The following is a 27,137-nucleotide window of genomic DNA, read 5'->3' as shown; positions in this document are numbered from 1 at the left end:
CAGGAATAGGACCTGTTCTATTTTTGACGTAACGGCCACACGGTTCCGTTTAAAGAACAGAAGTGTACATGGGCCCATAGACATGAATGGGTCAGCATGCTATCCGTTAAAAAAACAGATCGCACACTTAAGCATTTCACTGAAATGTGCATGAGGCCTAACTAGAATTATTGACTGCCACAAGGCTTCAACCCTCACCTATGACAAAATGTTGCGTCTTACTTGGTCCAAGGAATTGTCTACCCTGCAGGCACATTTGAAGGAGAAGGCCAAGGGAGATATCTTAATGGACGGGGCATTCCCAACTTTGGAGTAACTACGTTCTATACTCCTGCAAGCTCCTCCAACTTTTAGATTTACTCTCAGCTACAACGTAATTGTTGAAACAGGGGTCTTGCCTGAGATCGCTCATTTGCTAAGAGCGATTAATTGCACATACATCCCCAATTTCCAAAGTCACCTCAAAAATGTGTAAACATTTAAATTAACATTCACTGAATAAGATCTTGCCTTACATCAAGGCTTGGGAAGGGGAACTAGGAATAGTACGTACACCTCTTGAAGCCAAGCAGATCTATAATCACTATTGTGGTACCTCTAGATGTGTTAATCTGCAAAAACTAGCTACAAACTTATGAGTAGATGGTACAAGAAACCAGATTATTTAAATAAAATGTTTAACTATTCGTAAAACTATGGTCGAGAGGTCTTCAACATTTGGGAGCATATTCATATATTTGTTGGACTGTGCCTTAAAAAATCCTTTCTGGTCTAGAGTGGGTGAAATAATTGCGTTCATATAACCTTAGGCTCTGCAACTGAACCTCCAAATTTTCTTTCTCAACCTAATTCCCCCCACCCTTGTATCTTTTAACCCTTTAATAACCAGGCCTGAAAAGGCCTTGATGACCATCTACATTTTTTTGTATTTGTCTCTGCCTTTTAGCAGCCATAAGTTTTTTTTATTTTTTATTGACGTGGCTATATGGGGCCCTGTTTTTGTTTTTTTTTCACGGTTTGGGAGTAGAAAAATTTTTCTATGTTACCTATAGAATTTATTTTTGCAGCATGAATATAGGAAAATTGATTTTCTGCATTGTATTGTTTGTTTATTTTTTTCACACTAAAGAACCTGTTGAATAAATGTTTCAGGTTAATATGGTTGTGTAGAAACCAAATATGTGTAGGTTTTTAATTTTTATGTAATGTATGGGTAAGAAAATATATTGTATGCTAAATAATGACCTTTTTTTTACCTTTTTTTTTTTTTTTGAATGTCACAAAGATTATTCCAGCTATATTTTTTACTTCTAATTTATTAGCATACCCCTGTATGCTTTACATTATACTGTGTCACTATGACACAGACTGCTGTTAGGGCAACACATAGTGCGCCCTAACAGCAGGCATACTGAACAGACAGCCCTGGACTACTTTCTAGGTCCCCAGGGCCGACTGCAGATGGTTCCGTCAGTCTCTGATTGCGTCACCGGTATTCCGGTGACGCGATTGAAGAGGGGAGTCCCCTACGATGATGCTACAACACAGATAAAGTCATTACTATAGGTACCTTTGCAAAGGGCATGAAATACTGCTCCACATTTATCTCTTCAATCTTCTGTGGGTTTTCATTATCATCGGCAATGATGATGTTAATATCTGGATAAAACTTGCGAATGCTTTTAATTAAGACTCTGAGTTTGCTGTAGCGGTAAAATGTTTTGGTGGTAATTGTCACTAGTGAACTCAGTTTTCTGTCTGGGGAAAGAAAAGTTAAAAAATAATAAAAAACTGCAGTTGAACCTATTGAATACATTGATATGACGAGAATAAATCTTGTACAATTAATAGGAACACATAGATATGCTTTTCTATTGCTTAAAGGTATTAACATATGAAAAAAAAAAAACAACATATCAAACTTGACTTACTAGCTGATGAAATAAGGATCTTGTAACAAGACCAAGAAAGACTGATGATCAGGCCAAAAGAGTGACACTAACATGCTCTACAGGAATTTGATCTACTTCGAACAGCATCGGATATAATGTCCACGTTTAGCAAACTGCAATCTCATAACATGCATTTTGTTTTCAGGTTGATATTTCAGTAAAGTAGTACAGAATTTGCTCCTCTACGAAGAGTGGATTGTTTTTGGACAGATTTCTTTAAGTGTCACTTTACCCTTAGAGTATGTTCACACGCTTAACAAAAAACGCCTGAAAATACGGAGCTATTTTCAAGGGAAAACAGCTCCTGATTTTCAGACGTTTTTTAAGCCACTCACGATTTTGGCAGGGTTTTTACGGCCATTTTTGGAGCTGTTTTTCTATAGAGTCTATGAAAAACGGCTCCAAAAATGGCTGAAGAAGTGACATGTACAAAAAAACGTCCCATCAGAACAGAACACCGTTTTTCCCATTGAAATCAATGGGCATATGTGTGGAGGCGTTCTACTTGGCAGAAAATAGGCCGTGTCATCATACCCTTACCCTCCTGCCTAATCTTTCAGGAGAGTCACAGATAGGACCAGTGTACACCAAGGCAACCATATAACGCCTAGCGTCCTACCTGCGTCTCTCCACACCTGATGTAAGGTCAGGCAGACGAGCGAAGATAAAGAATCACTTTAGGACATAAACTAATTGTTTGTATGTCATTCTCCAATTTCTGGACAATAGGTCTTGGATATTAAACAGTGGCAATGCCAATAGCCATTCTGTTAACAGACTTTGAAACACAGAACAATCCGAGGTTGACAAGACCTCTGCCTAACAAGCTGTTTTTGAGATACAACTATAGCATAGCTGACATTTTTCAATACAAGTGAATGACAAATTCAGTTCTGCTTTATATGGGAAAATGCATATAAATACTTTGAGGGTACAGTATATTCACACACGTCACATTTGTTACAGAAATGTCTGTGCCTTTCCTGTTCTTCTGAATGGGGCTTGAAGAAATCCATGCACCTACTGCAGAAACAGCCCTATTCACATGTATGGAATGGATTTTTAGTTGCAGAAATGTCTGCAACAAATCTGCTGTGAGTGAATATGCCTAAAGAATACTTGGATTCATTTGTTGCATACAGAGTTAATGTAACTCAATACGTCCATAGAAAAGGTAAGATGACATGATACAGTATTACAATGAGTTATTACAATGGCAAACTTAGCACTACTTGGTCTGTTGTGGCACATGATGACTCTTTTATGGGTGGTTGCAAGATTCTCTCCAGTGTACTAATAAGTAGAACTTATGTATGTTGATTGAAATTGCAATAAGGTGGAGATAGCCTCTACTATAACAATATCCTCAAAGTGTGTGAGGATGTATTGTGCATATATATATATATATATATATATATATATATATATATATATAGTGTCAATTTTGAAGATATTTCTAAAGTTAATAGGTAAAGATATTTAAATATAAAGTACATAAAAAAAAAAAATGAAAATAAAAGGAGCATCACCTGCTGCCACAAGAGTAGTAGATGAAATAGAGAAAAATAAATAAATATTGGTTTTAGGGTAGGATGATCAAAAGTTCCATTCGGTATGTGCTTTATTACAAAGGTGGTGGGCCTTCTGTGTTTAGTGGAAAAGGGGAAAATATTTATACCTCTCTAATATAATAGAAATAATAAAATACAATATACATTGCATTTCAATTACTTGCAGTTTTCAGATGAGCAGATTTTTAGCCTCTGAAAGGGAAAAATAAAAATGTTTCCATTCACAAGCAGAGACCTTGAAAATGATTAGGAATTGAAAACACACACACACACACACACACACACACACACACACACACACACACGCACACGCCAAGATCCTGATCTTTTTTAGGAACCCCTCTATACAGAGAAAATCCACCAGGAGAGCAGGTCGCAAATGACATAGGGTAAAAAAGTAAATGTTTCTAAAGAGGTCTACGCCAACAGAGTCAGAAGAATCCGTACAACAAGAGAAAGATGCCATCGAAACAGTGTTAACTATTTCCTCTTGTATATTGTTTCATTTACAATTACAAATTCTATCTAAAGGACTATCATTATGTCCCAGTACATAAATGGACTGGTTTCAGTTAGAGTTAGACCTGCACAACTTTTTTTTAGAGCTATTAAGTTGAAAGTATTGTTTGATGTTCATCCTAAAGCAGTAGCTTAGCTAGCAGGGGGGGGGCAGTGGGGCAGTGGCCCCGGGCTCACTGAGATGGTGGGGCCCACCGTGACTGCCCCCGCCATGACCGCCGCTCCCACTGCCCCCACCATGGCCATGCCACACAGGGCGGCCTGCTGCCTGTCTGAGGGGGCGGCGGCATAATTGAAATCAGCCGCTGCAACCCCCTCCTGCACTAATTGTAGCTGTCTCTATAAGATCCTTTCCCTCTTTTGGAATAAGTATTATCATCGCTTCCCTCAGACTCAGGTAAAAGACCAACCTCAAATCCTTCTACATATATAACTATTAGTTCCGGAAACAAGATGTCCTGATATTTTTCTTAAATCACAAATGGGAGGGAGTCCAAACCTGGGGCCTTTCCATCTGAAGATGCAGCCAAGGCCTTTTCCAATTCCTCCAAGGAGATTGGTGATTTCAACCATTCTTTTTTTACCCCAGTCAAGAAAGTTTGTCCTGATCTCAACAAAAACACAGCATTCTCTTCTTTTGACCACTTCCCCCTTGAGAGATAGATATTCTTAGAATAAGAGAGAGAAGTCAATCCCACCTGTTCTGATCCCACCACAATTTCCTCCTTGTCATTCTTTATAGCGGAGATACATATAACTTTTTTATGGGATTTAATAATCCCAGCCAACCTTTTTCCTGGGGTTCCACCATACCTCACAAAGATTTGCCAGCACTCTATTGTTCTACTAGTCCTCCTCAATGAATTTAAATATCATCAAAATGTTAATTTATTTCAGTAATTGAATTCAAAAAGTGAAACTGTCATAATATATAGATTCATTACACACTGAGTGATCTATTTCCAGCATTTTTTTCTTTTAATGTTGATGATTATGGTAACAGTTAATGAAAACCCAAAATTTGGTGTCTCTGAAAATTAGAATATTATAGAAACCCAATCTCTAAAATGATTTTTAATACCGAAATGTTGGCCTACTGAAAAGTATGTACAGTATATGCACTCAAATACTTGTTCGCGGCTCCTTTTGCATGAATTACTGCATCAATGCGGCGTGGCATGGAGGTGATCAGCCTGTGGCACTGCTGAGGTTATATGGAAGCCCAGGTAGCTTTGATAGGCCTTTGGCTTGCTTGTATTGTTGGGTCTAGTGTCTCATCTTCCTCTTGACAATACCCCATAGATTCTCTATGGGGTTTAGGTCAGGCGAGTTTGCTGGCCAATCAAGCACAGTGATACTGTGGTTATTAAACCAGGTATCGGTACTCTTGGCATTGTGGGCAGGTGCCAAGTCCTGCTAGAAAATGAAATCAGTATCTCCATAAAAAGCTTATCAGCAGAGGGAAGCATGAAGTGCTCTAAAATTTCCTGGTAGAAAGCTGCTCCGACTCTGGACTTGATATAACACAGTGGACTAACATCAGCAGATGACATGGCTCCCCAAACCATCACTGACTGTGGAAACTGCACACTGGACCACAAGCAACTTTTGAGTGCCTCTCCACTCTTCCTCCAGACTCTGGGACCTTGATTTTCAAATGAAATGCAAAATTTACTTTCATCTGAAAACAGAACTTTGGACTACTGAGGAACAGTGTTGGTCCACGGCGTTATATCAAGTCCAGACTTTGTTAGGCACGCAGCTGCCATGACAACCTGTCGGCGATCGTGTTCGCAGGGAGCCAATAGGTGACAGAGGGAGCTTCCTCCCTTTGTTAACACATTTAAATACTGCGGTTGCTATTCACAGCTGCATATAAGGGGTTTATAAGGCTGAGATTGGGGTTTCTTCAATCTCAGTTGTTGCAGCGGGAGCCCACCTATCAGTGACAGTTGGGCACCTACAGTAATCGTACGGGCACAGCTTCTGTGCGCATATGTTCACCATCACGTACATGCATGTCATTATGCGGTAAGGTGAACCTTAACCCCTTAAGGACACAGCCTGTTTTGGCCTTCAGGACACAGCCGATTTTTTCAAATCTGACATGTTTCACTTTATGTGGTAATAACTCCGGAATGCTTTTACCTATCCAAGCGATTCTGAGATTGTTTTCTCGTGACACATTGGACTTTATGTTACTGGCAAAATTTGCTCCATACATTAAGTATTTAATTGTGAAAAACACCAAAATGTAGAGAAAAATTGCAAAAATTTGCATTTTTCTAAATTTATATGTATCAGCTTGTAAGACAGATGGTAATACCACACAAAATTGTTGCTAATTAACATCACCCATATGTCTACTTTAGATTGGCATTGTTTTTTGAACATCCTTTTATTTTTCTATGACATCACAAGGCTTAGAACTTTAGCAGCAATTTCTCACATTTTCAAGAAAATTTCAAAAGGCTATTTTTACAGGGGCCAGTTCAGATGTGAAGTGGATTTTAGGGCCTTATATATTAGAAACCCTCGATAAGTCACCCCATTTTAAAAACTTCACCCCTCAAAGTATTCAAAACAGCATTTAGAAAGTTTCTTAACCCTTTAGATGTTTCACAGGAATTAAGGCAAACTAAATGTGAAATGTTCAAATTTCTTTTTTTTTTTGCAGAAATTCATTTTTCATCTATTTTTTTTGTAACACAGAAAGTTTTACCAGAGAAACGCAACTCAATATCTATTGCCCAGATTCTGCAGTTTTTAGAAATACCCCACATGTGGCCCTAGTGCGGTAATGGACTGAAGCACCGGCCTCAGAAGCAAAGGAGCACTTAGAGGATTTTGGGGCCTCCTTTTTATTAGAAAATATTTTAGGCTCCATGTCGGATCTGAAAGGCTCTTGCGGCACCAAAACAGTGGAAATCCCCCAAAAGTGACACCATTTTGGAAACTATACCCCTTGAGGAAATTATCTAGGGGTATAGTGAGCATTTTGACACCGCAGGTTTTTTGCAGAAATTATTGGAAGTAGGCCGTTAAAATGAAAATCTACATTCTTTCAAAGAAAATGTAGGTTTAGCTAATTTTTTCTAATTTCCACAAGGACTAAAAGGAGAAAATGCACCACTACTTTTGTAAAGCAATTTCTCCCGAGTAAAACAATACCCCGCATGTGGTCATAAACGGCTTTTTGGACACACGGCGGAGCTTAGAAGGGAAAGAGCGCCATTTGGCTTTTGGAGCTCAAATTTAGCAGGAATGGTTTGCGGAGACCACGTCGCATTTGCAAAGCCCCTAAGGGACCAAAACAGTGAAAACACCAAAAAAGTGACTCCATTTAGGAAACTACACCCCTTGAAGAATTCATCTAGGGGTGTAGTGAGCATTTTGAACCCACAGGGGTTTCATAGATTTTATTAGAATTGGGCAGTGAAGATAAAAAAAATCCTTTTTTTCCAATAAGACGTAGCTTTAGCTCCAAATTTTTCATTTTCTCAACAAATAAAGGAATAAAAGAACCCCAACATTTGTAAAGCAACTTCTCTGGAGTATGGCAATACCCCATTTGTGGTCATAAACTGCTGTTTGGGCACACGGCAAGGATCAGAAGAGAAGGAGTGCCATTTGGCTTTTGGAGCACAGATTTTGCTGGATTGGTTTCTTGACACCATGTCACTTTTGCAAAGCTCCTAAGGTGTCAGTACAGTGGAAACTCCCCAAAAGTGATTCCATTCACAAAACTACACCCCTTGAGGAGTTCATCTAGGGGTGTAGTGAGCATTTTGACCCCACAGGTGTTTCATAGATTTTATTAGAATTGGGCAGTGAAAATAAAAAAAATCCTTTTTCTTCAATAAGACGTAGTTTTAGCTGAAAATGTTTCATATTCTCAACAAATAAATGTAAAAGAGCACCACAACACTTGTAAAGCAACTTCTGCTGTGTATGACAATACCACATATGTGGTCATAAACTGCTGTTTAGGCACAGAGTAGGGCACAGAAGGGAAGGAGCGCCATTTGGCTTTTGGAGTACAGATTTTGCTGGATTGGTTTCTGGGCGCTATGTCACATTTGCAAAGTCCCTGTGGGACCAAAACAGTGGATCCCCCCCAGAAGTGACCCCATTTTGGAAACTACACCCCTCAAGGTATTCACCTAGGGGTGTAGTGAGCATATTAACCCCACAGGTGATTGGCAGAAATTGGTGTGCACGTGATGTTGCAGAGTGAAAATGGTTTTTCAATAGATATGCCAATATGTGGCGCCCAGCTTGTGCCACTGGAGACACACACCCCAAAAATTATTAAAAGGGTTCTCCCAGGTATGGCGATGCCATATATGTGGAAGTAAACTGCTGTTTGGGCACACTGTAGGGTTCAGAAGGGAGGTAGAGCCATTTGGCTTTTGGAGCGTGGATTTTGCTTGTAGTAGTTTTGTTTGGAGTCTTACTGGTGTTTCCGTTTATAATGTGGGGGTACATGTAAGGCGGGCGGAGTATATAAGGGGCATAGTCAGGTGGTATAGTGGGGTAAAAAAAAACAATAAAATAATCCATAGATGTGTGTTACGCTGTGACACAATCCTTTCTGCACAGGCCGTTGTCGCACTAATAAATGGTCTTTACTTATCCCCCTTTTGGTCCACACTCGGCACCTTTGCAGTTTGGGGAATTTTGCTGGGAAGTGTTGTCCTGGTATAATACGGGCACCCTCGCTTCCAGCAGATATGTTTGGGCCCTCCCCTTCCTGGATCCCTAATTTTAGGGGCCTTGATAATTCGACACTTGAAACAGAAGAAATGTTCCCCTCGGGCTGCACAACTGCATATTTTTATTTCCTGGCTTATTGGTGCCTTGACTAATTTTATTTTTTCATAGACGTAGTGGTATGAGGGCTGGTTTTTTTTGCGGGACGAGCTGTAGTTTTTATTGGTACCATTTTGGGGTACACGCGACTTTTTGATCACTTGTTATCCTTTTTTTTTTGGGAGGCAAGGTGACCAAAAAACAGCAATTCTGGCATATTTTTTTAGTTCTTTTTATACAGCGTTCACCACTTGTTATAAATTTCATGTTACCTTTATTCTGCGGGTCAGTCCGATTCCGGTGATACCTAATTTATAGCACTTTTTATGTTTTACAACTTTTTGCACAATAAAATAACTTTTGTAAAGAGAATGGATTTTTTCTGTCGCCAAGTTGTGAGAGCCATAACGGTTTTACATTTTTCGTCGGCGGAGCTGTATGAGGGCTTGTTTTTAGCGAGACGAGTTATAGTTTTTATAGGTACCATTTTTAGGTACATGCGACTTTTTGATCACTTTTTATTTCAATTTTTGGAAGACAAAGTGACCAAAAAATAGCAATTATGTCAGTATTTTTTAGTTTTTTTTACGGCGTTCACTGTGCGGAATAAATAACATAATATTTTTATAGTTCAGGTCGTTACGGTCGCAGCGATACCAAATATGTATGGCTTTATAATTTTTTTCAATAATAAATGACTTGATAAGGGAAAAAGGGCGATTGTGTTTTGTGTTATTATTTGAAACTTTTATTGTATTTTTTACTACTTTTATTTTTACTTTTTTGACACTTTTTTTGACACTTTTCTTTAGTCCCACTAGGGTACTTGAAGGTCCAACAGTTTGTTTGATGTTCTAATACATTGCACTACCTATGTAGTGCAATGTATTAGAACTGTCAGTTGTTCACTGACAGCAAGCCGATCAGGCTCCGCCTCTGGGCGGGGCCTAATCAGCTTACGTAATGGAAGACAGGAGTCCAGTGTTAGGGCTCCTGTTGCCATGGTAGCAGTCGCCAGCCTTGCCATCGCGTGGCAAGGCTGCCGATTTGCTACAAACCTCTAGGATGCAGCGATCACAATGGATCGCTGCATCGAAGGGGTTAATGCCAGGAATCGGAGCTAGCTCCGGTTCCTGGCGATAGATCGGGGTGTCCGCTGTAACATACAGCGGACACCCACTGCTGATGACGCCGGCTCAGCTTCTGAGCCGGAAGCTGAGCCGGCGCCATCTTGCCGATGGTACCGGAAGCCTCCTGGGCCCCGCCGACGACGGGGCATAGGAGGATTCCGTTGCTGGCGGACCGGGAGGTAAGCATTAGCCCTCCGATCGCCTTTGCAGCCACCGGCAACCCAGCGATCATGTTGCTGGGGCGCCGGTGGCTATAAACTCCTCACATGCTGCGATCGCTATTCAACGCAGCATGTGAGGGGTTAATCGGTCGGATCGGAGGCTAGCTCCGGTCCTGGCCGATACCTCAGGGTGCCAGCTGTAACATACAGCTGTCACCCGGCGATGATGTCGCTGGCTCAGCTTCATCTCCATGACGTACAGTTACGTCAAGATGCGGGAACAGTCCATCTCCCATGACGTAACTGTACGTGATTTTGCGGGAAGGGGTTAACATCACATGCATGTGAAAATTCAGGAAAGGTTTAACACCTGCTGTGTTGCAGAAAAAAAAATTACAGAAAAAGTCCATACTTACTAATACAAGGTTCAAGCACCAGTTCCAAGCAGGATAGAGACAAGCCACAATGTTACATGGCGGGAGGTTGCACTGGTGCAAATTACTGATGAACAGCAAGTCTCACACTTAGGGTATGTTCACACGGCGGGGGTCCGTAACGGCTGAAATTACGGGGATGTTTCAGCCTGAAAACATCCCCGTAATTTCAGCCGTACCGGCATGTGCAGGCGCTTGAACGCCGCATCAATTACTGCCGTAATTAGCGCTGCTATTCATTGGAGTCAATGAATAGCGGCTCCAATTACGGCCAAAGAAGTGACAGGTCACTTCTTCTACGCGGGCGTCTATTTACGCGCCGTCATTTGACAGCGGCGCGTAAATATACGCCTCGTGTGAACAGACAAACGTCTGCCCATTGCTTTCAATGGGCAGATGTTTGTCAGCGCTATTGAGGCGCTATTTTCAGACGTAATTCGGGGCAAAAACGCCCGAATTACGTCCGTAAATAGGCCGTGTGAACATACCCTTACTATTAATGAGGAGGTGGCTGCTTAGTATTATCATTGCACACAGAGAGGGCTTATATAAGGGTGTCAGTGACACAGTCACGTGTAGTGCACCATGCCGACTTCCAGCCTATTGATCACGCCCATACTATTAGATTAGGCAGGCTTCTCAGCACTTTCTAGGTGCACCACACTTAGTATTAAGTACATTTTCCCCCATCAAAAAGGCCTGACTGCATCCTGAAAAAATATACATGATAAACATGAGGTATTACTTGATATTTTGGCAAAAATATGCAAGCTTGCAAACCGCGTAAAGGGTCTTCATCATCTTGGGAGTCCCTACACGTAAACACATCACAGAAAAAGGACATATTTGCTTAAATCACAGAATCATGAAAAGTAGGTGTGAGAGTGGATGTTCATAAGTATTTTGCACCTGTGGAATCGCCCTCCATGTAGCATTGTGGCTTGTCTGCATCCTACTGGGAACTGGTGCTTGAACCAGTAAACTTGAAGCTTATATCAGTAAATATGGCCTTTTTCTGTGATTTTTTTTAAAAGTAAATAAGTGAAACGATCACTGGTTCAAGTTCCCTGGGAGGACTAGTAAAAAATAAGTTAAAGAAAGTTTTTTTTTTTCTTTGTAGAAAAAATATTAAAAGTATTAAAAGTAAAAAAAAAAAACCTTTTCCCATTTCCCTCCTAAAGTATTGTAAAAAAATAAACATAATTGGTTTTGCTGAGTCCATAAAAGTCATAACTATTACAATATAACAATATTTAACACACGTGGTGAGCACCGTAAAACAGATTAAAAATGCTAGAATCAAATTGAATAAAAACTGATTAAAAACTTGCATGTATTCCAAAACTGTACCATCACATACACGAACATAAATTACCTGCTCCTGCCGCCGCTGCCGCCTCCGCTCCTATGCCTTGCGCCTTCCTTGAACATATGGCCGGAAGCCGCAGCTGGAAGTCGTAATCTTACTGTCCAGCAGCGACTTCCGGTCCACATGAAAATGGCGCCGGATTTCGCTCTGCAAACAAGCTTAGTTTTGGTGTCTGTGAGAGCGGCGCATGCGCCGTTCCCACACAGACGGCGTACGCGGCAGAGAATGGAACGGCTCCCGTCCGCATTCTCTATGGGGTTGTATGTGCCGTATTCCATCGTTAATCGACACATACAGGGATGAAAAAAAAATGGCAGCCCCCATAGAGAAGTAAAAGTAAGAAAAAAGTAAAAAGTAGAACACAAGAACACAAATAAATAAAATGTATTTTAATATCATACTAAAAGCAATGTGATAAAGAGAAAAAAAAATTTCATGACACCTTCCATTTAAGGCCTAAGGTTGAGATAAAAAATAACAGAATATAGTTAAATAATAATAGAATAGAAGGAACTTCACACAGTTTTAACCCTGAATGACAGCACAAATCCATTATGGGACTTTTTTGTAACATGCATGTGTAAGATACCGTACATTGTAACTAACTCACACTATTTCAGATGTTACAAATTTACAACTCTAAAAGAGTTTGTAAGATTAAAGGGGTTATCCGGGGACTAAAAATTGCATTGCATTAATATTTTTTATGTAAAAGAAGTCACATACTAAATGTACTTTAATTTAAAATTCGGTACTAAATGGGGCCGTTCAAACCCGGTCAATTGTTCCCGGAAGTCCTGTAGCTTTTCTAGTATTGCTGACGTGCCGACATGGACCCACGTGACTGAGGGCTTGTTTCCTGTGCTGTTCATGTCGGCGTGTTATAGATGGAATGTCCGCAAGTGGCGGTCACATTGCCTATTGATGGAATCCCCCGAGCAGTGCATCAACTAGTGCTCTGCTTGGGACTCCAGCACTGCTCCCGACATTTGGTCAGTGACTTCAGGGATTTCCTATAGCTGGAGTTCCCAAGCATAGCATCAGCTGCCAGCTGCCAACATCACTGTCACTGTCCATTTATGAGCAGTAACATCGGCAGCAGTACTGAAGTTACTGTCCATATATGGACAGTGACGTCGGCAGCAGTACTGGAGTCACCAGGCAGAGCATCAGCTGATGCTCTGCTCGGGAACTCCAGCTATAGGAAACCCTTGAAGTCACTCACCAAATGTGGGGAGCAGTGATTGTGTCCCGAACAACGCGCTAGCTGGTGCTCTGTTTGGGGACTCCAGCAATAGGCTATGTGAAACCTCCTTGCGGTCATGCCATTAATAACACGCTGACACGAACAGCACAGGAAGCAAACCCTCAGTCACGAGGGGGCGTGTCGGCACGTCATCAATATTAGAAAAGCTACAGGACTTCCAGGAACAATTCACCGGGTTTGAATGGAACAATTTATTACCAAATTTTAAATTAAAGTATATTAGTAAGTGACATCTTTTTACATAAAAACATTAACCCCTTCCCTCTTTAGCCACTTTTGACCTTCCTGACAGAGCCTCATTTTTCAAATCTGACATGTGTCACTTTATGTGGTAATAACTCCGGAATGCTTTCACCTATCCAAGCGATTCTGAGATTGTTTTCTCGTGACACATTGGACTTTATGTTACTGGCAAAATTTGCTCGATATGTTCAGTATTTAATTGTGAAAAACACCAAAATTAAGCGAAAAATTGCAAAAATTTGCATTTTTCTCAATTTAAATGTATCTGCTTGTAAGACAGGCAGTTATAATACACAAAATTGTTGCTAATTAACATCCCCCATATGTCTACTTTAGATTGGCATCGTTTTTTGAACATCCTTTTATTTTTCTATGACCTCACAAGGCTTAGAACTTTAGCAGCAATTTCTCACATTTTCAAGAAAATTTCAAAAGGCTATTTTTACAGGGGCCAGTTCAGTTGTGAAGTGGTTTTGAGGGCCTTATATATTAGAAACCCCAAAAAAGTCACCCCATTTTAAAAACTTCACCCCTCAAAGTATTCAAAACAGCATTTAGAAAATGTCTTAACCCTTTAAACATTTCACAGGAATTAAAGCAAAGTAGAGGTGAAATTTACAAATTTCATATTTTTCTGCAGAAATACATTTTTAATACAATTTTTTTTATAACACAGAAGGTTTTACCAGAGAAATGCAACTCAATATTTGTTGCCCAGTTTTTGCAGTTTTAGGAAATATCCCACATGTGGCCGTAGCGTGCTACTGGACTGAAACACCGGCCTCAGAAGCAAAGGAGCACCTAGTGGATTTTGGGGCCTTATTTTTGTTAGAATATATTTTAGGCACCATGTCAGGTTTGAAGGGCTCTTGCGGTGCCAAAACAGTCAAAATCCCCCAAAAGTGACCCCATCTGGGAAACTAGACACCTCAAGGAAATTATCTAGGGGTGTAGTGAGCATTTTCACCGCACAGGTTTTTTACAGAAATTATTGGAAGTAGGCCGTGAAAATTAAAATCAACATTTCTTCAAAGAAAATGTAGGTTTAGCGATTTTTTTTCTCATTTCCACAAGGACTAAAGGAGAAAAATCACCGCAAAATTTGTAAAGCAATTTCTCCCGAGTAAAACAATACCTCACATGTGGTAATAAACGGTTGTTTGGAGACACGGCGTGGCTGAGAAGGGAAAGAGCGCCATTTGGCTTTTGGAGTTCACATTTAGCAGGAATGGTTTGCGGAGGCCATGTCACATTTACAAAGCCCCTGAGGGGACAAAACAGTGAAAACCCCAAACAAGTGACCCCATTTTGGAAACTATACCCCTTGAGGAAATTATCTAGGGGTATAGTGAGCATTTTGACCCCACAGGTTTTTTGCAGAAATTTTTGCAAGTAGGCTGTGAAAATGAAAATCTACATTTTTTCAAATAAAATGTAGGTTTAGCTAATTTTTTTTCATTTCCACAAGGACTAAAGGAGAAAAATCACCATAAAATTTGTAAAGAAATTTCTCCCGAGTAAAACAGTACCCCACATGTGGTAATAAACGGCTGTTTGGACACACGGCGAGGCTGAGAAGGGAAAGAGCGCCATTTGGCTTTTGGAACTCAAATTTAGCAGGAATGGTTTGCGGAGGCCATGTTACATTTACAAAGCCCCTGAGGGGACAAAACAGTGGAAACCCCCCACAAGTGACCCCATTTTGGAAACAACACCCATTGAGGAAATTATCTAGGGGTATAGTGAGCGATTTGACACCACAGTTTTTTTGCAGAAATTATTGGAAGTAGGCCCTGAAAATAATAATCTACATTTTTTCAAAGAAAATGTAGGTTTAGCTAATTTTTTCTCATTTCCAGAAGGACTAAAGGAGAAAAAGCACCACAAAATTTGTAAAGCAATTTCTCCCGAGTAAAACAATACCCCACATGTGGTAATAAACGGCTGTTTGGACACACGGCAGGGCTTAGAAGGGAAAGAGCACTATTTGACTTTTTGAGATCACATTTAGCAGGAATGATTTGCGGAGGCCAGGTCACATTTGCAAAGCCCCTGAGGGGACAAAACAATGAAAACGCCCAAAAAGGGACTCCATTTAGGAAACTACACCTCTTGAAGAATGCATCTAGGGGTGTAGTGAGCATTTTGACCCCACAGATGTTTCATAGAATTTATTAGAATTAGGCAGTGAAAATAAAAACAGTCCTTTTTCTTCAATAAGACGTAGCTTTAGCGCAAATTTTTTCATTTTCTCAACAAATAAAGGAAAAAAAGAACCCAACATTTGTAAAGCTATTTCTCCCGAGTACGGCAATACCCCATATGTGGTCATAAACTGCTGTTTGGGCAAACGGCAGGGCTCAGAAGGGAAGGACCGCCATTTGGAGTGCAGATGTTGCTGGATTGGTTTCTGGGCACCTGTGGGCCCAAAACAGTGGAAACCCCCCAGAAGTGACCCCATTTTGTAAACTACACCCCTCAATGCATTTACCAAGGGGTGTAGTAAGCATTTTAACCCTGCAGGTGTTTTGTAGAAATTAGTGTGCGCTCAATGTTGCAGAGTGAAAATGGGATTTTTTTCCATAGATATGCCAATATGTGGTGCCCGGCTTGTGCCACCATAACAAGACAGCTCTCTAATTATTATGCGGTGTTTCCCGGTTTTAGAAACACCCTACATGTGGCCCTAATCTTTTGTCTGGACATATGACAGGGCTCAGAAGTGAAGAGTACCATGCGGAGTGGAGGCCTAATTTGGCGATTTACAAAGTATTGGTTCACAACTGCAGAGGCTCAGATGTGAAATAATAAAAAGAAACCCCTGATAAGTGACCCCATTATGGAACTGCACCCCTCAAGGCATTTATTAAGGGGTGTAGTGAGCATTTTCACCCCACAGGTCTTTTCCATAAATGAATGCGCTGCGGATGGTGCAAATTAAAAATTTATATTTTTCCCTAGATATGCCATTCAGTGGCAAATATGTCATGCCCAGCTTATGACGCTGGAGACACACACCACAAAAATTGTTAAAAGGGTTCTCACGGGTATGACGGTGCCATATATGTTGAAGGAAACTGCTGTTTGGGCACGCTGTAGGGTTCAGGGCCGAGGGAGCACCATTTGGCTTTTGGAGAGCGGATTTTGCTTGGTACTATATTTGTTTGAGTATTGCTGGTGTTTTATAATGTGGGGGTACATGTAAGCGGGGCGGAGTATATAAGGGGCATAGTCAGGTGGTATAAAAAAATAAAAATAATCCATAGATGTGTGTTACGCTGTGAAGCAATCCTTTCTGCACAGGCCGGTGTCGCACTGATAAATGGTGTCATTTCTTATCCCCCTTTTGGTCCACACTCCGCGCCTTTGTAGTTTGGGGAATTTTGCTGGGAAAGTATTATCCTGGTATAATACGGGCACCGTCGCTTCCATCGGATATGATTGGGCCCTCCCTTCCTGGTTCCCTAATTTTAGGTCCTTGATAAATCGCCTCTTGAAACAGAAGAAATGTTCTCCTCGGGCACAACTGCATATTTTTTTATTTCCTGACTTATTGGAGCCATAACTAATTTTATTTTTCATAGACGTAGCGGTATGAGGGCTGGTTTGTTGCGGGACGAGCTGTAGTTATTATTGGTACCATTTTGGGGTACATGTGACTTTTTGATCACCTTTTATCCTATTTTTTGGGATGCCAGGTAAACCAAAAAACGCAATTCTGGCACAGCTTTTTTTGGTTTTTTTTTATACAGAGTTCACCACGCATTATAAACTACATGTTACCTTTATTCTGCGGGTCAGTACGATTCCGGCGATACCTCATTTATAGAACTTTTTTATGTTTTACAACTTTTTGCACAATAAAATTACTTTTGTAAAAAGAATGTATTTTTTCTGTCGCCAAGTTGTGAGAACCATAACGTTTTAATTTTTTTGTCGACGGAGTTGTATGAGGGCTTGTTTTTTGCGGGACGAGCTATAGTTTTTATAGGTACCATTTTTGGATACGTGCGACTTTTTGATCACTTTTTATTGTAATATTTGTAGGGCAAAGTGACTAAAAAACAGAAACTCTGGTAACGTTTTTTACGGGTTTTTTTTACGCTGTTCACCGCGTGCAATAAATAATATAATATTTTGATACCTCCGGTCGTTACGGTCGTGGCGATACCAAATACATATGGTTTATTATTATTTTTCAATAATAAAGGACTTGATAAGAGTAAAAGGGGGATTGTGTGTTATTTGATTACTTGAAACTTTTATTGTTTTCAAACTTTTATTTTTTGCACTTTTTTTTACACTTTTTTATACTTTTTTTACACTTTTTCTCAAGTCCCACTAGGGGACTTGAAGGTCCAATGGTCAGATTTTTTTTTTTCTAATACATTGCACTACCTATGTAGTGCAATGTATTAGATCTGTCAGTCATTCACTGACAGCAAGCCGTTTAGGCTTCGCCTCCCGGAGGGGCCTAAATCGGCTTCCATAATGGCAGAGCAGGAGACCATTGTGTCTCCTGTTGCCATAACAGCAGTCGCCAGTCCCGATTGCCTGTCAGGGCTGGCGATCTGCTTGTAACCGCTACGATGCAGCAATCGCTTTCGATTGCTGCATCGAAGGGGTTAATGGCAGGGATCGGAGCTAGCTCCGGTTCCTGCCGTTACAGGTGGATGTCAGCTGTACAGTACAGCTGACTTCCACCGCTGATGACGCCGGATCAGCTCCTGACCCGGCGCCATCTTGCCGGCAGCTACGGAAGCCGATCAGGCTCCGCCGCCGGGCGGATCTTGACCGGCTTCGGTGCTAGGCAGACCGGGAGGCCAGTATTAGGCCTCCGGTTGCCATTGCAGCCACCGGAACCCCGGCAATTTCATTACTGGGGTTCCGATGAGCTGCAAACACCTTAAGTGCAGCGATCGCGTTTGAGCGCTGCACTTAAGGGGTTAATGGCGGGGATCGAAGCTAATTTCGGTCCCCGCCGTTACAGTCGGATGTCAGCTGTAAGATACAGCTGAGATCCGGTGATGATGGGACCGGCTCAGCTTCTGAGCCGGTGCCAAACGTTTGACGTACATGTACGGCAAGATGCGGGAAGTCAGTACTTTCCATGACGTACATGTACGTCAAATGTCGGGAAGGGGTTAATGCAATGTCATTTTTGGCCCCCAGATAACCTCTTTAAAGGGGTTGTCCGAGATACCAACATTTTTTCAAAAACTGTGTCATACATTACCCCTTATACAGACAACCTAAATAAAGCATTATTTTTAAAAAAAATTCTACTTCGCACATTTCTTCTTTGAATTCAGCACAGTTTGTTTACATGCAGTTCAGCTCTGGTTTGTTGATCTTTCCTTGTTATGAAACTTTTTCCCGTGCACGCTCATTGCAGGCTGCAATGAGCGTGCACGTACCTTCCAAGAGTTCATGTGAGCTGTCCTTGCTCCTCCCCGCTGACCTCCTTCACTGGACTTGTCTCCTTGCTGACATTCTTGAAGGATGGTGACCGTTCTCCCCCATTATGTTTTTCACATTTATGTTTTCTTTCTCTTTTCAGGTCTATAAACCTCTTCGTGTCTACCCCAACCCTCGTCCACCCTCACCCTCGTCCACCCTCTTCTATCTCATGTCTCTCTCCACTAAGGCCATGTTCACACAGAGTTTTTTTGCAAGAGGAATATCTGCCTCAAAATTCCGTCTTGAAGTTTGCGGCAGATTTACCTCTCCCTGCACGTTGATTTTTGCATCGTTTTTCCCGGCGTTTTTTGTGCGCTGTTTGCGTATTTGTTTGCCGCTTTGTTCGGGGCGTTTTTCGCTTCGTTTATCTTGGCGTTTTTTGCTTGTTTGTTTGCGTCTTTTTTTGCGATGTTTTTTGCTGTGTTTTCCATTGCGTTTATCGTAGCCTTTTTCACGTCGTTTATTTCTTTTTTTGCGTCGTTGTTTGCGCCTATTTTTGCTACGTTTTTCGTTGCGTCTTTCGTGGCGTTTTCCCAGTTGATTTTCGCTTCGTTCTTTGCCTGTTTGCGGCGTTTCTCGCGTCTTTTTCCGCGATGTTTTTCGCAGCTTTTTCCGTGGCGTTTATCGTAGCCTTTTTTGCGTCTTTTTTTTGGGTTTTTTTTCTGCGTTTTTCATTGCGTCTTTTGTGTCGTTTTCCCTGTCGTTTTTCGTGGCGTTCTTTGCCTCTTAGTTTGGGGCTTTTTTCGCGGCTTTATTTGTGATGTTTTTCGCGGCATTTATCGTAGCCTTTTCGGCGTTTTTTTTTGCGTCTGTTTTTTGCGGCGTTGTTTGTGGCTTTTTTTGCTGCGTTTTTTGCGTCGTTTTCCATGGCGTTTTTCGCCCGCGGCAATTGAGCGCCGCAGGCATAAAACAACGCGAAATACGCTTTCTCTGCCTTCCATTGAAGTCAATGGGAGGTCAGAGGCGTAAACGCCCGAAGATGGAGCATGTTGCTTCTTTTTCCCGCAAGGCAGTTTTAATGCTCGATTTTAATGCTTGTTACAACAAATTGCAGCATAAATCATGCACCAAACACGCTTGTTTGGTGCATGGTTTTCACGCATGCATCTACTTGAGTGTAGGTGCATGATAACGCACCAATAGAGGACATGCAGTATGTTTCACGCAGCGGACTCTCGCTGCGTGAACACGGCCCCATTGAAATAAATGGGTCGCGTGTGCTGTGCGTGGTTTCGACGTGGTGTGAATGGGGCCTTATGCGCGATTTACACTAGCGTGAATCAAGTCTGTGTGCTGTGCTTTGAAAAAACGCACAACACACGCAACCCATTTATTTCAATGGGGCCGTTGACACATGTGTGACTTTTCACGCAGCGAGAGTCCGCTGCGTGAAACATACTGCATGTCCTCTATTGGTGCGTTATCATGCACCTACACTCACATTGAAGTCAATGCATGCGTGAAAACCACAAAAAGCACACACGTGTTTGGTGCATGATTTACACAGCAATTTGTTGTAAAAAAGAAGAAAATGGGCTTGCTTTGTGAGTGCGTGAATAACACATGACAATCGAAAAGCACACTGATGCATAAGGGCGGATTTAAACGAGCGTGTGCGTTTTGCGCACACAAATACGGTGACGTTTTGCGTGCGCAAAATGCACTTGACAGCTCCGTGTCATGTTCATACGGATGCGCGGCTGCGGTTTTCGCGCAGCCGCCATCATTATGACACTCTGGATGTTTGTAGCACGTGGTGCTTTTCTGTTTACATTCATTATTTTACTGCTGTTGCGCGAATCACGCTCGTCCCACGGAAGTGCTTCCATGGGATGCGCCTGATTTTCACGCACCTATTGACTTCAATGGGTGCGTGATGCTCGAAAAACGCAGAAATATAGAACATGTCGCGAGTTTACGCAGCGGACTCACGCTGCGTAAAATTCACGGACTGTCTGCACTGCCCCTTAGACTTGCATAGGTCTGTGCGACCCGCGTGAATACCACGCGGGTTGCACGGACGTATAGCACGTTCGTGTTAATCCGCCCTGACGCAAACACACGGATGGGATTGACGCAAGTTTTTCACGCGCGGAAAATACACACGCTAGCGTGCATGAAGCCTTACTAATGGACGCTGTTAGACAGTGGCCATTAATAATGAACTAATAATACATTTTTAAATAAATGAGAAGGACATAGAAAAAATATTGTAATAAAATAACACACACAACACTGGTTAACGATTTTATTAAAAATAACAAAGGTGTCATTGAAGTAGTCCTTGAACTTGATGTAGTAGCAAGGACCCAACCTGTAAAAAACACATAATAAGGCCTCATGCACACGACCGTATTTTTTCCCACCCGTAAATACTGGCGTAAATACGGGTCCGGTGTCACACGTATTCCACCCGTTTTGCACCAGTATTTACGAACCCGTGCCCGTAAATATGGGTCCGGTGTCACCCGTATTCCACCCGTATTTACGGGCACGTTTTTGGCGGCAAAATAGCGCTGCACTAATCGGCAGCCCCTTCTCTCTATCAGTGCAGGATAGAGAGAAGGGACAGCCTTTTCTGTAATAAAAGTTAAAGAAATTCATACTTACCCGGCCGTTGTCTTGGTGACGCGTCCCTCTCTTCACATCCAGCCCGACATCCCTGGATGACGCGGCAGTCCATGTGACCGCTGCAGCCTGTGATTGACCTGTGATTGGCTGCAGCGGTCACATGGCCTGAAACGTCATCCAGGATGTCGAGAGGGACGCGTCACCAAGGCAACGGGCGGGAGACCGGACTGGAGGAAGCAGGAAGTTGTTGGTAAGTATGAAAGTCTTTTATTTTTATTTTTTACAGGTTTATACTGATCGGTAGTCACTGTCCAGGGTGCTGAAAGAGTTACTGCCGATCAGTTAACTCTTTCAGCTCCCTGGACAGTGACTATTTACTGACGTCGCTTAGCAACGCTGCCGTAATGACGGGTGCACACATGTAGCCACCCGTCATTACGAGAGCTCCATAGACTTCTATGGACTGTCCGTGCCGTTATTACGGCCTGAAATAGGACATGTTCTATCTTTTTCAACGGCACGGGCACCTTCCCGTGAGAAAACGGGAAGGCACCCGTCGCCAATAGAAGTCTATGAGCCCGTTATTACGGGTCGTGATTACGACCCGTAATAACGGGAGTTTTTACGGTCGTGTGCATGAGGCCTAACTAAGAAAAAAAAAAAAAAAAGAGGGATGCTTAGATACACTGCTCATGTGTGATACTGTTAGACCATGTATCTAAGCCTACCACAAGGTAGCCTTAGTAACATTACCCAAGCAGACAGTGTCACACATGGGCCATGTATCTAAGTATACCACATGTTAGGCTTAGATACAGGGCCCCAAAACACTAATCTTAGGGTATGTTCACACGTCAGCGTCCATAACGGCCGAAATTACGGGGCTGTTTTCAGGAGAAAACAGCCCTGTCATTTCAGCCATAACGGCATGTGCAGGCGCTTGAACGCCGCGTCCATTACGGACGTAACTGTAGCTGGTTTTCCATGTAGTCCATAGAAAACGGCTCCATTTACGTCTGAAGAAGTGACATGACACTTCTTTGGCGCGGGCGTCTATTTACGCGCCGTCTTTTGACAGCGACGCGTAAATATACGCCTCGTGTGAACAGACAAACGTCTGCCAATTGCTTTCAATGGGCAGATGTTTGCCAACGATTTCAAGCCGTAATTTCGGCCGTAATTCGGGGGTTAATACGCCCGAATTACGTCCGTAAATAGGCCGTGTGAACATACCCTTATACAGGAATAAAAAGAATGTCATCAAGCCTACATTGTGTTAGGCTTAGATACAGGCTCCATGTGTGACACTGTTTGTTAGACCCTGTATCTAAGCCTAACAATGTAGGCTTAGATACAGGACCCCAGAAGATCTTATCTAGTTCAGGACGGGGCACCGTTTAGCCATTTTTAGCACGTTAGTTAAATGGCTATAACTTTTTTATTTGTTGGGCTAACGACGTTATTTTTGCGCCGTTTTTTCCGTAGACAATGCAGGTTTATTTTTTTATCGTTTTTATACACACCTTTTTTGCCATTTTAGAATTTTCATTCATAAAGTTTGAAAATAGTAAAAAGATAAGCTTTTTTACGTTTCAGCTATTTTTTTGGGGTAATAACATAGTTTTACCCTAAAATAGACCTTTTATTTGTGATCGTCATTGTCTACCATAAATTTCTATATATTACATGTCTATATTAGGGTAATTGGGTCAGCGCTAGCGTTACAACAATGATTGACAGGGGGAACGGTATTTTTTGGGGGTGGGTATTTTATGTGTATTTATTATTTAATTTTTTTTTGTACTTTACTATTTTTTTATTATTATTGTCTGTCCCTCAAAGGTCAAAAAAGACCTTTGGGGAACATTATATTTATTTTTTATATTTTTATACACCATCTTTTCCACTGTAACTGGAGCTGCACAGCAGCCCCAGTTACAGGGGAAATCAGCCCTCTCATAGTGACGATTGTCACTAATAGGGCTGTGCTGGGTCTGATTAGACCCAGCAGCAGTCTGCCACTAACGGTAACCGGTGATCATGTGACCAGTCACATGATCACCGGGAGGAATAGAGACAGCGCCGCTGCTGCTGTCTCTATTCCTATACACAGCGTTCATTGAACGCTGTGTAAGAAGAAATCGGAGAAGACAGAAGCAGCGAAAGCTGCTTCTATGTTCTCCTCCGGGTCCCCGGCAGTCACTGAGAGCCGGAGACCCGACATTCCCGCAGGTGCCGTCCCTCTTCACTTTTTTCACTGTGAACACGCATAGGCGCGCTCACAGTGAAAAAAAGCTGCATAGGCTGGGCGGGCACCCGCAGAAACGACACGTCTCCAGTGACGTGTCGTGTCCCATCCGAGGTCTCGCTGGGGCGAGACCATGTGATCGGGACACGACACGACAGTGGAGGAGGAAGAAAATGTGACGTCAGAAGACAGGTGATCGGAAGAAAAGAGCTGCCAGAACGGAGAACAGAAGCAAGATTGCACAGGTAAGTATATTAGGGAATATTTAATGTGTGTATTGTGTGTTTAACTTTTGAATAAAAATTTATCTCGGACAACCCCTTTAAGTTTTAGTATTGGTCACAAGTGGCCATTTTAATACATTTGGCGGCTTTAGCCATTAGATATGGTGCTGTATAAATAATGCATCAGATTGAGTACTATTAGTGGCCGATGTACGAAGCTGTTCAGTGCTCTGTACATTGTAAGCCTGGAGAGGGCAGCCAGGCCGCAGCTGCAATGGGAGGACATCACCTATCAGAAAAGGAGCAGTATATTTAATACATGTTAGAAAGTATTTTTTTTAAATTAAAATGGCTACACATGGCTAATACTAAAACATGACTTAAAGAGGCTCTGTCACCAGTTTATAAGTGACCTAACTCCTACATAATCTGATTGGCGCTGTAATGTAGATAACAGTGGTTTTTATTTTGAAAATTTTTTAGCTAGTTATGAGCAAGTTTCGATTTATGGTAATTCGTTTCTTAATAGACAACTGGGCATGTTTTACTTTTGACCAACTGGGCGTTGTGGAGAGAAGTGTATGACAATGACCAATCAGTGACTAATCAACATCATACACTTCTAATTGTTCCAGCCCGGCTTCTTTCACTGCACAATCACACTGTGCTGTGCTGGAACAATGAGAAGTGTATGACGCTGATTGGTCACCGATTGGTCAGCGTCATACACTTCTCTTCACAAAGTCCAGTTGGTCAAAAGTAAGAACACGCCCAGTTGTCTATTAAGAAAGTCATTAGCATGGACTCTCAAATCCAACTCCGGGAACATTTTAGATAGCTACAAATACACCACCTTCTCTCGGGCTCTGCCTTTCTACCACATGACTCCAGTATAACCTTTTATGAAGCAAACTGTCGTGACTCACCAAGGGGAAAAGGGCTGATTTCAGTCATGTACTCACAACTCAGAAGTACAACATACAATGGTCCTACTTCATATATGTTAGCTTGGGAAAGGGAGCTGGGAGCTTTACCTGATTCGACCTCGTGGCAACAAATATATGATAGAACGGCTAAAGTCTCCCTATCTAACAACATTAAAGAAACATCGTATAAAATTTTAACAAGGTGGTACCTTACTCCGGATAGAATAGCCAAACTGTTTCCAAGTAGTTCTGTCACTTGTTTTAGAAACTGTGGAGAGAGGGGCACGATGGCTCATATTTGGTGGTCCTGTCCAGTAGTACAGGCTCATTGGAAAATAATTGAGCGCCTAATTAATTCTAAATTACATTTACAAATCAAGTTATCCCCTTGGGTCGGCGTTACTGAACGCAGACATTCCTGATATATCCAAACAAAATAGTAAATTAATCTTGCATATTTTATCAGCAGCCAAATGGACAGTAGCAATTAGCTGGAAATCCCTAACTATTAAATTTCTGAGGACACTGAGTAAAATTAAAGAGATACATCAATTTGAGAAATTAATTAGTATTCTTGAAAACAGACTGCCAAAATGTGAAGCCCAGTGGATCGGTTGGTCCTTGTAGAAATCGCTTAGAGACTTTTGTTAGCTTCTAGGACTCATTTGTCTATGACAGAACTAGAATCTTTACTATGGATAGCTGCACCAAGTTTTGGCTGTTTTAGTTTTATTATTTGTTCTTCCTTGCTAGCTTCTACAACCTCGGGAATGATCTTCCAACTTCATCTAGAGACAAACATATACTGAGTTTGACTTCTGTTAAAGGGGGTGGGGTAATAACGGGATTCACTGGTTAGTGACACCCACTATTACTACCGCCTTTATAATCAGGGTCACTAGGGTTATGCCTAGTTCCCCTACCTTTTCCTTATACTAACGTCGATCTAATTGCTTTAGCGGCTACTCAAGGGAATAAGACCGTATAGTAAATAAAGGTAATATTTATTAACATACAGTAATCACTCTCATATGTATAATACAGTAACTAATCACAGTACAGTATAAACACGGTATCACAATATTATACCGCCACCCACTTACCTAAACATACACAGAATACAGTTACGTTACAACACAATACACATAAGTTACTTGTGATTCTCACACGCTCTCTATCTCTATCCAACTCCCTCCTAATATAACTTTCCCTATACACTAAGGATTAATACGGGATAAGGAGGAACAAGGGGAATGGGTTACTGTGTAAAACAGACAGCAAGGGTTAACTCAGGGACTCTGGGACAGCAAGGGTTAACTCAGGGACTCTGGGACAGCAAGGGTTAACTCAGGGACAGTAGGACAGCAAGGGTTAACTCAGGGACTCTGGGACAGCAAGGGTTAATTCAGGGACTCTGGGACAGTAAGGGTTAATTCAGGGACTCTGGGACAGCAAGGGTTAACTCAGGGACTCTGGGACAGCAAGGGTTAACTCAGGGACTCTGGGACAGCAAGGGTTAACTCAGGGACTCTGGGACAGCAAGGGTTAACTCAGGGACTCTGGGACAGCAAGGGTTAACTCAGGGACTCAGGGATGCAAGGGTTAACTTAGGGAGAGCAAGGGGTTAACTTACTCAGGGAGAGCAAGAGTTAACTCTGGGACAGTAGGGACTCAGGGAGAGCAAGGGGTTAACTCAGGGAACTCTGGGACAGTACTCAGGGAGATCAAGGGGTTAACTCAGGGAAGCAATGGTTACCGCAGGAGGAGACAGGGAGAGACAGGGTTAAGTGTAGCTGCTGCTACACTTGATAGTTAGCGTGACTTTGTGGAGCAGCAGAGGCAGGAGCAGGAGCCCAGGTCTTTGGAGGCTAGAGAGAGGTGAGCCGTCGGTGGTGTGTGAGGCAGGCAGGCAGCTCTCAGCTGATCGTCTTCAGCTAGCTTCGGCTAGGCTTCGGCTTCTGAGCGTACCGACGCAGGGCTATTTAACCCTGTCGGTACACTCGCAGCGGGGAATGTGGCGCTTGCCCCAGGCTAGCATGGGTCGGCATGGTGATAATGTATCACCAGCCGACTCATGAGAGCCCGTACGAGACAGTCCGTGCGCGCGGGAGACTTGAAATGGAGACAGGGGATAACTATCCCTTGTCTCCATGGTTTCCTAACAAAGCAGGGCAATGCTAATTGTCCTGCTCTGCTTCCAACCGTATTCATGACCAGGGCTGTTGTTGTTACAGCCCTGGCTCATGATAC

The 27,137-nt window shown here is 42.1% G+C and overlaps 1 protein-coding gene across 1 annotated transcript in view; it reads right to left on the bottom strand.

The window, feature by feature from the left end:
• B4GALNT2 (beta-1,4-N-acetyl-galactosaminyltransferase 2 (SID blood group)) overlaps positions 1 to 27,137 on the bottom strand; it is a 118,349-nt gene that overhangs the window by 31,972 nt on the left and 59,240 nt on the right. The window contains exon 7 of the mRNA XM_075836742.1: positions 1,571 to 1,758. Within this exon, the coding sequence (XP_075692857.1) occupies positions 1,571 to 1,758 (188 nt within the window). The remainder of the gene's footprint in view (positions 1 to 1,570; positions 1,759 to 27,137) is intronic.

Source organism: Rhinoderma darwinii, chromosome 9, assembly GCF_050947455.1.
Source record: "Rhinoderma darwinii isolate aRhiDar2 chromosome 9, aRhiDar2.hap1, whole genome shotgun sequence".
Taxonomy (NCBI): Eukaryota; Metazoa; Chordata; class Amphibia; order Anura; family Rhinodermatidae; genus Rhinoderma; species Rhinoderma darwinii.
This window is presented reverse-complemented; position numbering and strand designations above follow the sequence as displayed.